This window comes from Anguilla anguilla, chromosome 2 (assembly GCF_013347855.1).
Source record: "Anguilla anguilla isolate fAngAng1 chromosome 2, fAngAng1.pri, whole genome shotgun sequence".
Classification (NCBI taxonomy): domain Eukaryota; kingdom Metazoa; phylum Chordata; class Actinopteri; order Anguilliformes; family Anguillidae; genus Anguilla; species Anguilla anguilla.
The window spans coordinates 21,721,365-21,737,821 of NC_049202.1; the positions used below are offsets into that span (position 1 = coordinate 21,721,365).

The window sequence follows — 16,457 nt, forward strand, 5'->3', positions numbered from 1 at the left end:
GTGTCAATAAATCAGGCCGTATGTCCGTGAGGGGAAATAAACATGCCCTGTCCAAAGTTTCAAGGATGTGGTGAAGTTCTTCTGCGGAGCTGGATTTGTTAGTTTGGTTTTCGGCCGGATCGGCGAGCTTCTCAGGGACCGTTCGTCTGCGCTGCCGGATGTTCGTAAAAGCGGCTTCAGAGACGCGGCGGCAGAAGCCCGTTTCTGACTCGGTGGCTCAAGCGCAAAGAGAGCGCGTCTCTTTCATCGTTCAGCAGGAACGGCTTTAGTGCTCTGCTGCTAGCTATGCTCACACACATTTTTTAAAATTAAATGCACGGGAGTTCCTCTGCCCTCTTCTTCCTGGAACTGGTGTGGTTAGTTTAACCCTGATAATGTCCCAAACCCGAGTTTAATAGATTCAGTGGCATTCGGTACTGCAGTGAACTGGACAGCAAAAACAACGGCTGTTTGTGGAGGACTATAAACCGCAACTGGCCATCTATCCGGTCTCTACCTAGCATCCATCCAGTCTACACCCAGGATCCACACAACAGTTCCATACGTTAACAGCAGACTATGCTAGAAGTCAAGAGGACGCGCACGCTCATCATTTTGCTGAGATAAGATGGATTAGTTCACAGAAATGATTTGCGTGACGGATATAGGTTGCATAGCATCAGTACCTTGAATACCATTCATCAAACCAAAACCAACCCTTCCTTTAGACAACAATGTGAGTATGGGATAACACATTGCTATGGTAAGCTCATGCTCTCCAGGCATACCAATTATCAGAAACCCTCCCACACAGACCAATTTTACTCCCAGTTTCAATCTGTAATCAATTTCCAGTTGTGCCCCCCGACCATGTGCGGTCACCTGTACCCCTAGCAAGAACAACTGCAGTTGAAGCTTTTGCTCTCCTCAAACGCACAAGCCAGAGATTTTGCCACACACTACAGGTGTACTCCATGCACTACCTCCAACTAGAGGATTAGCGTGGCTCTCACTGGTGACAACAGGTAGCATTTGGGCACTTGGTGCAGTGGAACTAAATTGGTAGCCTTTGGAAACCTAATGGACTTACTCGCACAACATTTTCAGGGACAAGACCAAGTGGCGAAAGCTAACGAGTTTATAGTTTTTGTTGCACTATGGTTTGGTGCAAATTCTAAGGTGTGAGATCAAAAACATTCTATAGCTGATGTAACAACTGTTAGTAGTTACTGAATGCAATGGAGTTCTAGAACACTGTTTTATAATTCTGCAGAAAGCATTCCAAAAACCTACTCTTCTATCTAAGGGTAAAAGATGGACGAATGGGTTCCTGTTTTACGAACACAAACATGTTTGTAACCCAGGTGGGGGCTTATTGGGTATTGTGCACAAGGAATCACTGTTGTGAGGTCCAGATTTTAGTGACTTCCAATCAGGCCCACTTCAATGACAAAGTAAGTCCTTTGTAAATGCGGGCTATTGTCAACGAAGGACATCAGTACTGAAAACTCTTTTTGAATATTTAATGGATTTCACAGTACTAAACATAAATGCAGGCATATGTCATAGGACAAACCTCACTCAATCACAATCTTTTTTTTTTCCTGCAGGATCCTATGGGCATTGTATTCCTACAGTTTATTGTGTTTAAAAAAAAAAAAAAAAAAAAAAAAATCAAACATTAAACCAACCAAAAGCCTATCACAGCCTTCCTACTGAAGCAAGCTGGGAAACAGGGGGGAAAAAAAAAATCTATTTTCACATCTCTTTTTGCAACCGAGAGTCAACATGTGGTTAAACATATTATGTGTAATAATTTTCATTATTATCATTATGCATAACAATTATCGTTATTGGAACTGCAAGTTTCCATGTTGCCTCAAACCTTTACTGACATAATTTAGTGAAATAGATGTAAGGGGAAAAAAATAGTATTTTCACAGATCACTAATGACTACACAGGCACATCTACGACATTCAAATGTACACTTCATCCAATCCAATTATTCTAATGATTTACTACCTATTTTCAAGTTAGGGTTAGCTGAGGGTAACCTAGGTTTATCATAGCTTACACGGTTGTGGTGATAACTGAAACGAAATTGCAACAGCAATGTTACAAAATATAACACATAACTTTTTTTTTTTGGACACGAAAAGGGGGCCACGCTTTAAAATTTTGACCACCTGGCTCCTCACTGTGTGGCGCTGATGCCCTCCTACAAGTTGTACTTATGTGGACAATGTGCATCTTCAAACTTCACATTCATGGGAGTTTTAGCCCACCTTAAGCAACACGAGGCTATGCCAAGTTTATCAAATGACTTGCTTCAGTCCGCCTTATGGGTGTAGCTCTCCTGTAGTCTTCCCTTTCACACTTCAACCAATCAAAGAGTACTACACTTAACTCGTAGTATACAGTGCAAAATGGAAAGACAGAAAGCTGTGGGTTAAGTTTTGACTTTTCTCAGGGATTCCATCCATCTTCAGGAGCTAAAGAATGTTTAATGCAACAGTGAAGTGCAGTAAGGCTATTCCGATACATTTAAAACTGGAAAAGAAATCCCAACACTGCTAACACGCTCTTCTCAAACATACAAAGGAACCACAACATTGACTGTTCAATGGAAACCTACACATTTTGCACTTGCTGAGAAATGCTAACAGGTCACACCCAACGGCATTGTACAACTGTTTGGGTGGTTACATAGCATTGTAGCAAAGCTGACAGAATATAAATCTGATCTGCACACTTACATTGTTTAGGTAACATTGTAGCAACATTGACAGAATGCACCACCATATAACAAACTCACATTGTTTTTGTACTGCTGTACCACTGATAGAAAGTACACCCAAACAACACACATTGTTTATGTAACACTGTGGCAACGTTGACTGAATGTAATGCATTATTTGGGTGTTAACTATAATGACATCACTCGACAGACGGGTAGAAATAATGGGATATCGCAGTCAAACTCGAATGTTTTCTTCAATGGACAATTCTACAGATCACTGAGAATACCATATTTGCTCTGCAGCTGATGTCACCACATTAATATCCCAGCCACAAACTGAATCTAATACCACTTGGGTAAGCACAATATCTAGAACTCTGAATCTAATTCTCAGAAAGCAAAGCTAGTCTCTCACAAGACACAATGTAGCGTCTCAGAGAGTGAGATGACCTCAAATTTAGCGTCTGCCTTACAGTTCCTGGAGTTTCCACGATACTGGAAATCCTTAAGCCTTACGCACTTTGTTTTACTCCCCTAGACACATGCTTCAAAAGCAAACAGAATAAAATGCCCTTGATAATCGCCGTTCATTATCACCATTCGTAACCGTCACGATCATCTCCCGACGGTGGTGTATCTGCGGTCTCACCTCACTTTTTTGACACAGCGAAGGAAACCTGCTGGGTGCCAAGCATGACATTCGTGCCCTATTGAGCGAGGACAAACAGCAGAGATGAATAAAACCCCATTCTCATGGTTAAAACAAAAAAAGTGATTAAAAGCTAGTGCTTTCACTGGCGAAAACGCTCAAATGTACATTCAGGGATTACAGGTGGTGCACAAGCACTGCTCTGAGCGATTAGCTGCACGTCACGTGTTAAATGTCTAATCCGGAGGAAGACTGAAGAGAAGCCTATTATCCCGTAAGTTCATTTTATGAAGGCACTTCCTGGTAAAGCTTTGCCATAGAATAGCACCTTTTTTTAACTAGCCAGCAAAAGCCCTTTTTGCAGAGTATTTGTGTGTTTGTGTACTTGCATGTGCGCATATTTGCGTGTGTGTGCGTGCGTGTGTGTGTGTGTCACGCTTTACAAGAGGCTGAAACCCAGGATGTACTGAAGGAGCTTTGTTCTGTTTGCTTGAGGTAGGAAGGTGCTGCTGACCTCCAGCAGCGTGACTTTCTTCTCGCGGCTCTCTTTCAGGACCTGCGGGACAGGGGGCGGGGTTACGCTAGTCTCCTCCTCCTTCACAGGGCTCAACAACCACATAAGGAATGGTTAACTCCCATCTGCTTAGCTCAGCTGAGGGGGGTAAACTTGTTTGACAAGTTTCATAAAAACGGGGCCAGCAGAAGAACAGACCGGCTGAAAAGTTCAGCGAAGGCTTGGCAGACACATTTATCTTACCCCCAGTTCCTTGAAGGTTCTTATTGTGTTCTTCACGAGGTAGTGTGTCGCACTTTCCCCTGTGAGAGGGAGACAGCGAGAGAGAATTATCAATATCACTATTATACCTGCTAATCAAATGTCCTTTTTGAACACATAAATGATTACCAATTTGCAGGCTTATGGTAGTTCTCACACAGAGCAGCCGGTCATAGAAAGATGGAAGGACACAAACATAACACAGAAGCAAGCACAAAGCTGACAGATGTACAGAAATGAAAAATAATCACTACAATATGTAAATACAGTCAGCTCCATTATGTTTCTTAATCTGGCTCTGTACTCCAGAATTCTATGTTTGTAATCAAATTTCCATGTGATTAAAGCGTACATTCTCCGCATTAATTTAACAGTATTTTTATACACTTGTTTCACCATATAGAAATTACGGCACTTAATAAACATAGCCCCCCATTTCAGAGTACCATAATGGAACATGTTTGTGGCATTCGGTCCGCCGGAGAGGCAGATTGGTCTCGGCTGTGCCGGCTGGTGGAGAGAGCAGACGCATCTGGGTTGCGTTAGGTAATCAGCCCAGGTGCTTAAAGGTGTGCTGCTCTCCTCAGTTCGGGGCAGAGACCGGGAGCTCACACCGAGAGCGTGTTTATGATTTTCGTTTCCTTTTTGTTTGAGCACAAAAGTCAAGAAAAGTAATCCTAAGCTGGGATGCTGGAGGAGCTGGGACCTGGCCGGGAAGGCGGGTCAGCTACGGGCAGTGCACGGGAAAGTGGTCACACCGTTTTACTTAATTTTGCCTTTGTTGTTTTAGCTTGTTGTTTTAGTTTATTGTTTTCGCCCTGAACCTGTGAGGGGGAAGGGTGAAGAGGATTGTTTATTTTATTTCATGTTTGTGTGGGAGCGCTCTCTCTCCATGCGGCAACCAACGGTGTTCCACAGCACCTGCCGCATCTCCCTCCCAGGGGTGTCAAGCTGGTGTGTGACAATATTAATGTTACGTAAATGAAAGCAGTCATGTTTAGTACTTTGGCACATATCAATGACTGCTTGAAATCTGTGACCCACAGACATCACCAAGTGCTGAGCATCTTCTCTCATGATGCTCTGCCAGGCCTGTACTGCAGCCAACTTCAGCTTGTTTTGGGGGACAGTTGCCAAACATTTTCTCTTCAGCATATGAAACACGTTCAATTGGAAACAGATCGGATAAATGACTTGGCGAATCAAGCATTTTTCTAGTTTTCTAATCATTATCTTGCTGTAAGATGAAGCACCGTCCAATGAATTTGGAGGCATAGGGTTGAACCTGAGCAGGTACGATGCTTCTGTTCCCTTCAGAATTCATTCTGCTATCAACAGCTACTGTACATAATCAATAAAGACAAGTGAGCCAGCACCTGTGGCAACCATACATGCCTAAACCCTAAAATCCCACCAGGTTTCACAAATGAAAGGGAGTGATTTGGGTCTTTGGTAGTTACTTTGGGCCTCCACACTTGCTCTTGCCATCACTCTGATACAAGTGAATCTTGGTCTCATCTGTCAATAAGACTGTGGCAAATGAGTGCCACCCCTCCTAACCCAAACACACTCACGGGAGACACTGTTTCCAGTTCGTAGCACTTGCGTGCTATTTTATTTAAAGCCCGTGGCTTTTTCTGGGTCACAAGAAATCACAGCGCTTTTTCTCTCGCCGTCTTCTCGCCGGCGCGTCTCTCTCTCCCTCCGGCTTCCGGTCGTGCTTTTAAAAACCCCAGGCTCACTGTTGAAAGCAATCAGAGGCAATCAGCGCAATTAAGCAATTAACAATTATCGGCGCTGATTACCTCCAGCTGACAGTTGTGACGAAGGGTCCGAGAGCCGCTCCTCTCACTCTCTCTCTCTGCAGCCGACGCTCAAACCACGCCCACTCCACCACAAAGACCTTTGTCCATAACTTTGCAGGCTGTTTTATGTACTTTTTAGCAGACTGTAACCTAAGTTCGTGAGGTCTTCTCCGGACAGTAGTCACTGCCACATGCACGCCTGCCTCCTGAAGAATGTTTTTGATCTACTGAACAGGTTTGTAGGGGTTTTTCTTCATTATAAGAGCCAGATCAAGAAAAAAGTATGCCTTGGTGCCAAGCATTATGGAGATGACTGTATATACTGTAGTCATATAAACATATAATATTAAATATTTTACATTATATTGCAAAGACTAATCAAACTGATTGTCACCAAAACTGAAGTAGGGGGGTGAAAACTCATCTTTGTTTAAAATGGTAACACACGCACAGTTAAGTGCACACACCTACATGCAACGCCCCGCTATGCAGGCTTGCACGCATTATCATGCACTCACTCACTTTTCTCCATCTTTTCTCCATCTGGCAGGATTGTTGTTTGTTTGCTGAACAGGTTACTCTACAGGGTTGGAGTCCTGATCTATGTGGTCACATCTGGCACTACGATCTTTACTTCACTCTAGTGTGTTTCTTTTGCACCTCTGCACCTTGAACTAATGCACTTGTTGTACGTCGCTCTGGATAAGAGCGTCTGCTAAATGCCTGTAATGTAATGTAATGTAATAATCCACCAGGACTAAAATAGTTGCATTCCAGTCTCTTCTGAAGGACACTGGATTTTAAGTCTGTCTATTAATATGCAGATGTTCCTTAAATTGTACATTAAAAATGTTGCTTGGATGCACATCTACCATGTCCCAAACCATAAAAAAGAACTCAAGCCAGTTGTAGAATGTTGACCTGCTAATTATTATTATTTTTATTCTTTTTATTTATTAAGTGGTATTTGTGTACAGCACTTTGGTTAACGCCAGTTGTTTTAAATGTGCTTTATAAATAAAACATACGTACTTACTTACAGTGTGTCAAGCCACTGTTGAATAACACAAGACCCTTTGATTTCAGTATCACCTACAACAGATACCCTTGCCAGGAGGAGAGTGAGAAATGACCACTGCACTTTATCCAGCAGGTGGCACCACTCTATCACTTTTGCACCATGAATTTTCCTTCATATGTGCACTGCAGTCCAGCCATTGTTAATTTACTTGCTTAGAGCATCATTTATTCCAGTGACCATAAAAAAAATAAAAATAAAACATTTTAAAAGTTTTCAACTTTTGATCGCTCTGCTTATTTTTTCCAAACAGCATTATTACAATTATTTCAGCCTGAATTTAAATACATTTTTAAAACATGATTTTCCTATTAAAGATAAGGCTACACGCATAAATAATGTTTCTGTCATTGAATAACCCATTTTATGAAAGTACTTGATGATATAACTTCATTTGGTTAATGACTGCATGAGGAAGTTTTCCTCACTACAGAAAGTCATAGCAGATATGTGGAGCCTGGGGTGTGTCGTCATCGAAATGATGACAAAGAAGGCATGGACAGACACATCCAACACTGATATTTTCCTTCTCAGGTGCATAAACACAAACAAATACATGCACACACACGCACACACACACAAACACGCACACAAGGGCTTGATGTGATGCTTCCTATCATCTGGACTGAACCCCAACCATGCTACTGTCATGCCTTTTGGGGACACATAATTCACCTACATCCTTTTTCCATGCTTTTTACTCACAAAACAATAATAATAAAGCACCGTCATTCAAGGAATGTTGTGTAACTACAGTTCAACAGCATGTTTTTATTTATTTATTTATTTATTTATTTATTTATTTATTTATTTATTTATTTATCTTTTTGACTTCATATAAAATACCCTACCCTCATTTTGTCTTCAGGGTCAAAAATGCTCTATCCACAACTTAACGGCAGTTAAAACCCCAGAAATAGATTTATTTTTTTAGTATGAACTTTGATTACTTTCCCTGGACTAACCCTACCAGAAGAAAGTTAAACATGGCCCTTTTTTAATATTTTACAAAATTTGTATTTTTTGTAATAGAATTTGTACCATCAGGGTACAAAAACTGACGATTGTAATGAATGATTGTTTTAACTAAATGCCCCACATCTATTATAGCAAAAGAAAACAATTATATGTGTTATGTAGTAAAAACGAGTGGTGTAAACTGAAAAAATACAGTCTCTCAGGACTGTAAAGATATTCATTGATTTATTGATGAGCTGCGTGTTGCTTCTCTGAAAACTTTTTATTTAGAGTTTAAAATTCAATGAAGAGACTTTATTACAGAGGATCCATTGAGAGTGGGTCATTTCTGACCCTATGAACACAAAGTGCATGCATAATATGAAGACAACACGAGAGTTAAAGAGGGATGTGCATGTCTAATTATGAATTTAAATGACATTACCTTGTCATTATAATGTCATTGTTCAATTGCAGAATTATTTCCATCAATTACTGATGACTGAAGTAAATTTAAAAATGTTAATTTGTACAATACGTTATTTGTCACAGACCATGGACAATGGCCTGCATCATTGCAGTGAGCTATTGTTTCTGGACAGCACTCATATGCACTTTATATTATATTCATTTAGCAGATGCTTTTCTACAGTGACTTACAATGAAAGAGACATAAGCACATCCATTAGTTACGTGACCGCTATCTCAACCAGCTTGTTGTCATCTTGAGCATCTCTAAATCAGCTTCACTCCAGCTGGACCAGATTCAGACCAGCTGGACCAGCTTAAAATTAGGCTGGAATTTACACCAGGATGAGCAACAGTGCCAGAATAGCCAAGCTCTAAATGTTAATCTGGAGCCCTGATACAAATCAGATTCACAAACCTAGCATTTTGTGGCCTACTTAAGGCTTGAATCCCGAATCTTACAACATGTAAGAAACAGCCAGGAGCTGCAGTGAAACCATGAATCTAAATTCATAAAGACACACCAAAGAATATGGCTGCTGCGTAGTTCCATTTAGGATAATTTTGGGAAAACTCATTTTCTTTGAACATGTTTTGTTGGATTTTTAATGACTGGTGTCATTCATCACCTATAATTGTCATAAAAAAATATCCAAAACCTTGCAGCTCTGCTTAAAGCAGGTTCATAAATCTGATTAGAGCCCTAAATTATAACTTAATGATGATCAGCTGGCAGAAAGCAGACTGGAAAAGAAAAATGACTGGTGCGCACCTTTTATGTAAGCCTTCACTCCCACAAATAAATGGCCATATAGTTGCAGCTGACTATTGTGACTCAGACAAATGCGTGGTCTCATTTATGATATCAAATATGTATATTCCTGTTTAAGAGACATTTTTCCGCCTTTAATGTCAGCCTATACAGCGTTGAATTCATGCTGTTCAAAAATAGTTTATTCCAGATTTCACCACTAGAGGGCAAGGAGGCATTTTCTCCTTGTGAGACGGGTAGGCATGCTGGCCAGCTCTCGCCTTTTCAGGCCAGTAGAAGCGAGAGAAAGAAACGGCCTAGCTAGATTTTGTCCATCTATTTGATTCCCTGCTCATTCCGTTTAGTGAGTACACATATATGTGTTCAAGATAATTACAGTGTGATTTAAATTGTGTGATTTTCCAGTATTCTGTTCTTTTTGATTGTTGGGAAAGTAGATAAACTTTCCAAACTTGTGTGAAGGTGGCTATTTTACCTCCGCTCACAAACACATAGGCCTACGGGTTAATGGCAGCTAGTCGTTCAGTTTCCAACTTTGTACATTTTTTTATGGATCCCCTGTGATGTTATTTGCTTTCTAAGGCTCCTGTCATCACGTTAAGATGTTTGTTAAGTGAAGTTGACAATGTATTTTCCCAGTTTTAAGCTCATTAGCTTCATGTTCATATAATCTAACTAGCCGGCTCCCCCCTTTCAAATGTCATGAAACAAGCAAATTAAATGTTCCCGAATGAATGTGCTATATAAATAAAATTTGCCTGGGCATTTTTATTTAATCCAGGGGGACACTACTGGCTGCACCTTGTAAATCCTTCAAGAGCAGTCAGTTCAGGCACATTATCATCTCTGTATTTGGGCAAGAAGACTGAAGACAACAAGCCTGATCAGCCAGTTTGTTCCAGTTTTGAACGACATGGGGTGTGGTCTGTTCTAGTTACAGCAAAAGTGAAAGTGAAAGTGAAAGTATCAGACTGAGAGGACGGAGTCTGTAAAATGGAGGCTACAGCTTTGGTTCCCAAGGACGAGCTATGTTGCTCTGTATGTTGTGATATTTTTAAAGAGCCTGTTCTCCTGAAATGCAGCCACAGCTTCTGTGGAGTGTGTGTGAAGCAGTACTGGGAAGAGAAGAGCTCTCGGGAGTGTCCCATCTGCAGGAGAAAGGCCTCTATGGGGGAACCTCCGGCAAACCTGGCCTTAAGAAGCATCGTGGGGTTCTTCTTAAAGCAGAAGACTGAGAGAGAAACTACCGACAATAGTGATGTTCGCTGCAGTCTTCATGGGGAGAAACTTCTATTCTTCTGTGAACATGACAAAGAGCCTCTCTGTGTCGTCTGTCAGACTTCAAATAAACACAGAAACCACCCGGTCTGTCCAGTGGAAGAGGCCGTACTGGAGCTGAAGGTATTCCATTTTCAATATAATGTGTTTTATATTTTCAAGACACAATCAAATATGTGTAAAATATCTCTGTGTAAAACATTCAGTCTGACGGACGGCTGTGGTATGAGGTCTTGTAAATACAGTCAGTCTGGCCTCCACTTCCACTCACAAAGGCAGCAACAGGAACAATCCTGCTGATCAGGCAAAAGCAGGAAGAGGCAGCACTGTATCTGAAAGTGTATTTACAACCATTAAAACATCATGTATATTAGACTTTCAGTGTAGGGCTTTATGAATAAAATGCAAGCATGGTTCATCCTGATTGACAATTGTGCTTGGGGGCCTTTTACAGAGAATATGGCTCCAAACATGAACACTGAAATACACAGAGTGATTGTAGAATTATGTTGCAAGAATGTGTCAAATTATATGTACTGACAGGACAAATAGAGACATCACACATGACCTTTAATATAACAAAGGTCACAACCTAATAAAACTACTGTTATATGTAAACTGTTATATGGTTGGGAGAGAATGGAGCAACAACCAGGATGTACAGAAATCCTCAATGACTGGTGGAGACAAGCTATACATATGCACAAGAAAATCTTGTAACAATAAGTTAAAAAAATGTATAAATGCAATGTATTTATTTATTACAGTCTGCGATACATTTTACAAAGTACAACCCATTGAAAGTTATTTTGTAATCATCCTGTATATGCTGTAAAATTTGACTGGTTTACTGAAAACACATAACAACATGAAACGTTATGATGTGCTATAAGTATATTTCACTGACTTTTACTTGAGTTGTAGCAGGGCTATTTTCCTTACTACATTTCTCATGTACTAAATAAGTTATGCTGATCATTGCTTATATACCAGCAGAGGTATTATTGTGCCATTTGTGTCTTTCTGTAAGTGATAATTGGTTCCAATCACTCCAGGAGGAACTCAAGCCTGCACTTAATCTTATTAAAGAAAAACTGAAGAGCTTTACTGAGGTTGAACAAGAATGTAAGAAAACATCAACACATATCAGGGTGAGTAAAGTAATTAGTAATACTTTTCTGCAACACAAAAATACAAAAACATTATCTGTGGCTATTGTGTGTGACGGGCATAACAAACACATTGGCTTCCATATATAAATAACAAAACATAGTTACACTATTCATGTTTAAACTTGTGTGTTTGAATTGCAGAGACAAGCCCATCACACAGAGAGGCAGATAAAGGCAGAGTTTGAGAAGCTCCACCAGTTCCTGCGAGAGGAAGAGGAGGCCAGACTAGCTGCTCTGATGGAGGAAGAGAAGCAGAAGAGTCAGATAATGAAGGAGAAGATAGAAAACATCACAGGGCACATATCCACTCTTACAGACAAAATCACAGCTATAGAGAAGGCCATGGACACTGAAGATATCTCCTTTTTAAAGGTAGGGGCATGATTCACTGTCATTAAAACTCAACAAACATTTATTTTAATGTGCTGGTTTGTGGTTTTTGACAGTATTTGGCAGCATTCCAAAGTTACCTTGTTCTTCATTAATGTCACAGTAGCCTAATATGACAGTGTTAGACTCAGAGTGCAAGAGTTCATTGAGATGCATCTGCTCACATTAAAATGTCATGTATTTTTGTGTGTGACAAAATCAGACTTGGTGTGAAATAGGCCTTTTATACACAATTGTGAGCATGCTGGGATGTTCATTGTTTTTGTCAGGAACCACACCTTTGTGGAAGCTCCACTTTCAACATGCTGTATATGTCCCTCATTTACTCAAGTTCAATTCAATTCAATTTCATTTGTATAGTTCTTTTTACAGAGAACTGTCACAAAAACGCTTTAAAAAGTAGGAAGGCAAGAGACAGTGTTCCCTTTATTTTGGCAGTTACCTGAACGGTACAGTACCTTCATTCATATGTGCTTACTGTTATAATCTACATCACTTTCATTAGCATGGCTCTTGTTTTTCACTTGTTGTTACCTGTCATGGATACATCTTTATCACGATTATGCTGTTATTATGTGTTTTTTCAGAGCTACAAGAACATCAAGGAAAGGTATGTGGACTCTCACCTAATTTCATCTTGTCTGTTTAAGTTACTTCAAACCCTGAAGCCTGAGTGACTCCTGCTTGTCATTACAGAGCCCAGTGCACACTGCAGGATCCTGAGCTGCTCTCAGGGGCACTGGTAGATGTGGCCAAACACCTGGGCAACCTGAAGTTCAGAGTCTGGGAGAAAATGCTGGAGATGGTGCAGTACAGTGAGTATCTGGGGCAGCCGGTGAAATTATGTTTTTTGCATGTATTTAATGAACACACAGATCTGAAGAAACAAGCTGTATTCTGAAATGGTGCTAAAGATAAACAATACGAAGTCACCCAGTCTCAGTTCCCTCCAAGTTTATGAAGGTCTCGTGGGGTGCATTGCTCTTCTCTCAATTTGAAATTAGAACCCAGGCAAACACAGAATTAGCATTATATATAAAACCTAATTGATAATATGTTTTTTTAGCTGTGTGAATTGAATTTTGAAATGCGTTAGTTGATTTATTCATTTTCATATTCATTTCATGTTTAAAGTATGAATCACTTTAACTACAGTATATATGAATCTGAATAAAAACATGTTTTCAATGTACAAAAATGCCAAGTTACTCACACATACACAACACTATAAGTCATTAAGACTTGCAAAATCTAGGCCTGCCATTAAAAGTAATGATATCAAAATTAGGCCAAGTTTCAATAAACAATGTTTATATTTATCTTAGCTAAGACAAATTATACATTTTTTATGTGATACTTTAATGTGACACTTAAAAGTTTGAATGACCACATTCCCTTCGACTGGTAATATGAAATAACACAGGGCCAAGTTACTTAAATAATTTAGGTGGTCCTGTGGGTAGCACTGTCGCCTCACAGCAGGAAGGTTCTGGGTTTGAATCTCTGCTTGGAGTTTGCATGTTCTTCGTCGCGTCCGTGTGGGTTTCCTCCCCAAACACATGCAGGTAGGCCGATTGGAGACCATAAATTTCCCATAAGTGTGAGTGAATGGTGTTTGTCCCCTGCGATAGATTGGTAGCCTGACCAGGGTGTATTCCTGCCTCTCAACCAATGCATGCTGGGATAGGCTCCAGCAACTCTCGCGACCCTGCTCAGGATAAGCAGGTGTAGATAATGGATGGATGGATAGGTAGCAGCATTGCTTTGGAATACAGCTTGTTTAATTTGTGTGAGCTAAAATAGCCAATATTGTTTTATGTAACTTGGCACAGTTACATCAATACTCCTAATGGTAGGTATAGATTTGAATGATGATTCAATGATGATTGAATGATTGTTGTGAGTTAGTGATAATAGTAATTCATGTAAATATTGGTTGAGAGACATGCATACACATACACATGCATTAAAAGACACATTCTAGCTGACAGAAACACATATGGATTCAATAATTTTTCCTTTAAAATGAATGACAAATAAATGAAAGGGTTTTTCATATTTTTCAATGGAAGCATTTTTAATGGGCTTATGTACACAGCTTACAACTTTTTAGTATGACGGTAGAGTTAGCTAACTTTAACATTTTAAAATGTGGCGTTGCAGTGTTACGGTAGCCTAGTTAAAAAGTATTGAACAGTAGATGTGGCAGAGCGGTGCATTTGTCACTTTTTAAGAAAATAGATATACATTCCGTGAAGAAGTCATTATCCTGTATCAGTTTCTATACGACCGGTAACATTACCTACCGGACCGCAATGCAACGCTGATAGGTAGCTAACATTAAACTCAGTCAAAATACCGAAGGCAGAAGGAACTGTGTAAAGCGTGGGTATATTTATTCTGTAGTTGTATACATACAGAAATATAAATTACTTTCCCACAAAGATTATTGGCATGCAAAAATATAGTTTCAGTGTTTTATTTTTAGTTTGAGTGAGAGGTTTTTATGAGTCCGAGGTGGGGTTTGAACGCAGCCTGTCACTCATCCAAAAGTGTCATAGGTAGATGTGCTCCCCGGGAAGCTACTAGTGAAGAATATATATATAGATAGATAGATATACTTTATTGAACCCCGTGGGGTAATTTGTCCTCTGCATTTTGACCCATCCTAGTTACTTAGGAGCAATGGGCACCCACATTGCAGCGTCCGGGGACCAACTCCAGTTCTGAGGCCAGTGCCTTGGTCAAGGGCAACTGCAGGAGTGCACCTAACATGCATGTCTTTGAGCGTGGGAGGAAACCGGAGTACCCGGAGTAAACCCACGCGAACGCGGGGAGAACATGCAAACTCCACACAGAAAGGCCCCAAGCGGAGATTCGAACACATAACCTTTTTGCTGTGAGGCGACAGTGCTAACCACTGTGCCACCTTGTCCGCCTCTGTTGCTGTTTTAAATGAGTGCACTTCTATATATGTCCTATAGGGAGACATATATTCTTTTTGGGCCTGGAGTATTTGGGATGATGTAATCAGGCAGGAAAAAGAAGGAAAAAACGCAAAATCCTCTAGGTTTGGGTGTTAGAAGGTACAGAAATGAAAGTTTTTAAGGGCTGAGAGTTTGTGGTCATTGTGGTTATTTCTTTAGGGAGCCCTGCAAAGTGCGAAACTCTCAGTGCTGTATTTGTATGGGGCACGCTGCCCTGCCAAGGTGTGACTTAGCAGGATGGCATACCTGCCATCCAAATCCATAATTATTATTATTTGTATATTTCCTTTGTATGTGACCTAATCTAAATAGAGTATTTGAAATGTTTCTCTTTTCTCAGACTTTTAAATATCTTTCCTTTTGAAATTTCAGCTCCTGTGTTTCTGGACCCCAATACTGCATGCCCCTGGCTTTCTCTCTCTGACGATCTGACCACTGTGAGATTAGGTACATACCAGAAATATCCTGACAACCCAGAGAGGTTTAAACCCTGTGTGAGTGTGCTGGGATCTGAGGGATTTACCTCAGGGAAACACAGCTGGGAGGTGAAGGTGGAGAATAAACTTGAGTGGGATATAGGAGTGGTGAAAGAGTCCGTCAGTAGGAAGGGAGAGATAACATACAGCCCAGAGAGAGGATTCTGGGTCTTAATGCTGAGGAATGGTGATGAGTACTATGCAGGTGGAGTTACTGCCCTCACACTGAAGAGGAAGCCCCAGAGCATCAGAGTGCAGCTGGACTATGGCAGGGGGAAGGTGTCCTTCTTTGACTCCAGTGACATGTCACTCATCTACACTTTTATAGACACATTTACTGAGAGAGTTTTCCCATACTTCTGTCCCTGTTTTAACAAAGATAGGAACGAAGGACCTCTGCAAATATGCCCAGTTAAGGTTTCCGTAACAGTGATGTCATCCCAGTGAGCATTTTCTTTTCTTTCTTTTTTTTTTTTTTTTGAACTAGGAAGAGGTGTAGGAATTTTGGTTGTTTCTAATCTGCCTCAGCATGCCTGGTTATTGACTTGATCTGCGGCAGACTAGACATGTGAACTGATCAAAGCGGGCTGGTTGATGGCCTACCAGAACCAAATGGGAGGCACACGCACTGAGGCCTATCACATTTGGTCAGTGTGATAGGCCTCAGTATGCATGAATGTTGATTTAGGATGGAGCTACCAGAGACATGGAAGTATAAAGGGGGGTGTTTTAATAGCCTGTCAGAAGAGAGCAGGCATGCATACAGAGGTACCAATAACCGTTTGATTACCTTGTCGGTACATTTTGCTCTGGTAGAGGGGTATAAAGCTGGTGCTTGAACAGCACTCTGTTGTAATTGACCCGCCTTGCTTTGGCCAATATGTTTCCTGCAGTAACAGAGACTATTTTTGTTCTTAATATAAAATGTTA

General features: G+C 40.5%; 1 protein-coding gene across 1 annotated transcript; it reads left to right on the forward strand.

Annotated features, from left to right (window-relative positions):
• Window positions 1-10,187: 10,187 nt before the first annotated feature.
• LOC118217934 (tripartite motif-containing protein 35-like) lies at window positions 10,188-16,004 on the forward strand. The gene is made up of 6 exons (XM_035400172.1): window positions 10,188-10,625; window positions 11,558-11,653; window positions 11,816-12,046; window positions 12,652-12,674; window positions 12,761-12,879; window positions 15,424-16,004. Exons 1-6 carry the CDS (start codon window positions 10,218-10,220, stop codon window positions 15,972-15,974), a joined length of 1,428 nt encoding a protein of 475 aa, XP_035256063.1. The 5' UTR covers window positions 10,188-10,217; the 3' UTR covers window positions 15,975-16,004.
• Window positions 16,005-16,457: the final 453 nt, after the last annotated feature.

Bases quoted from the DNA above. Each gene is read 5' to 3' on its own strand.
- LOC118217934 (XM_035400172.1), top strand. From the start codon at position 10,218: ATGGAGGCTACAGCTTTGGTTCCCAAGGACGAGCTATGTTGCTCTGTA. The intron at 11,654-11,815 runs GTGAGTAAAGTA...TTTGAATTGCAG, and splicing joins AAACATCAACACATATCAGG to AGACAAGCCCATCACACAGA. The intron at 12,675-12,760 runs GTATGTGGACTC...TTGTCATTACAG, and splicing joins TACAAGAACATCAAGGAAAG to AGCCCAGTGCACACTGCAGG.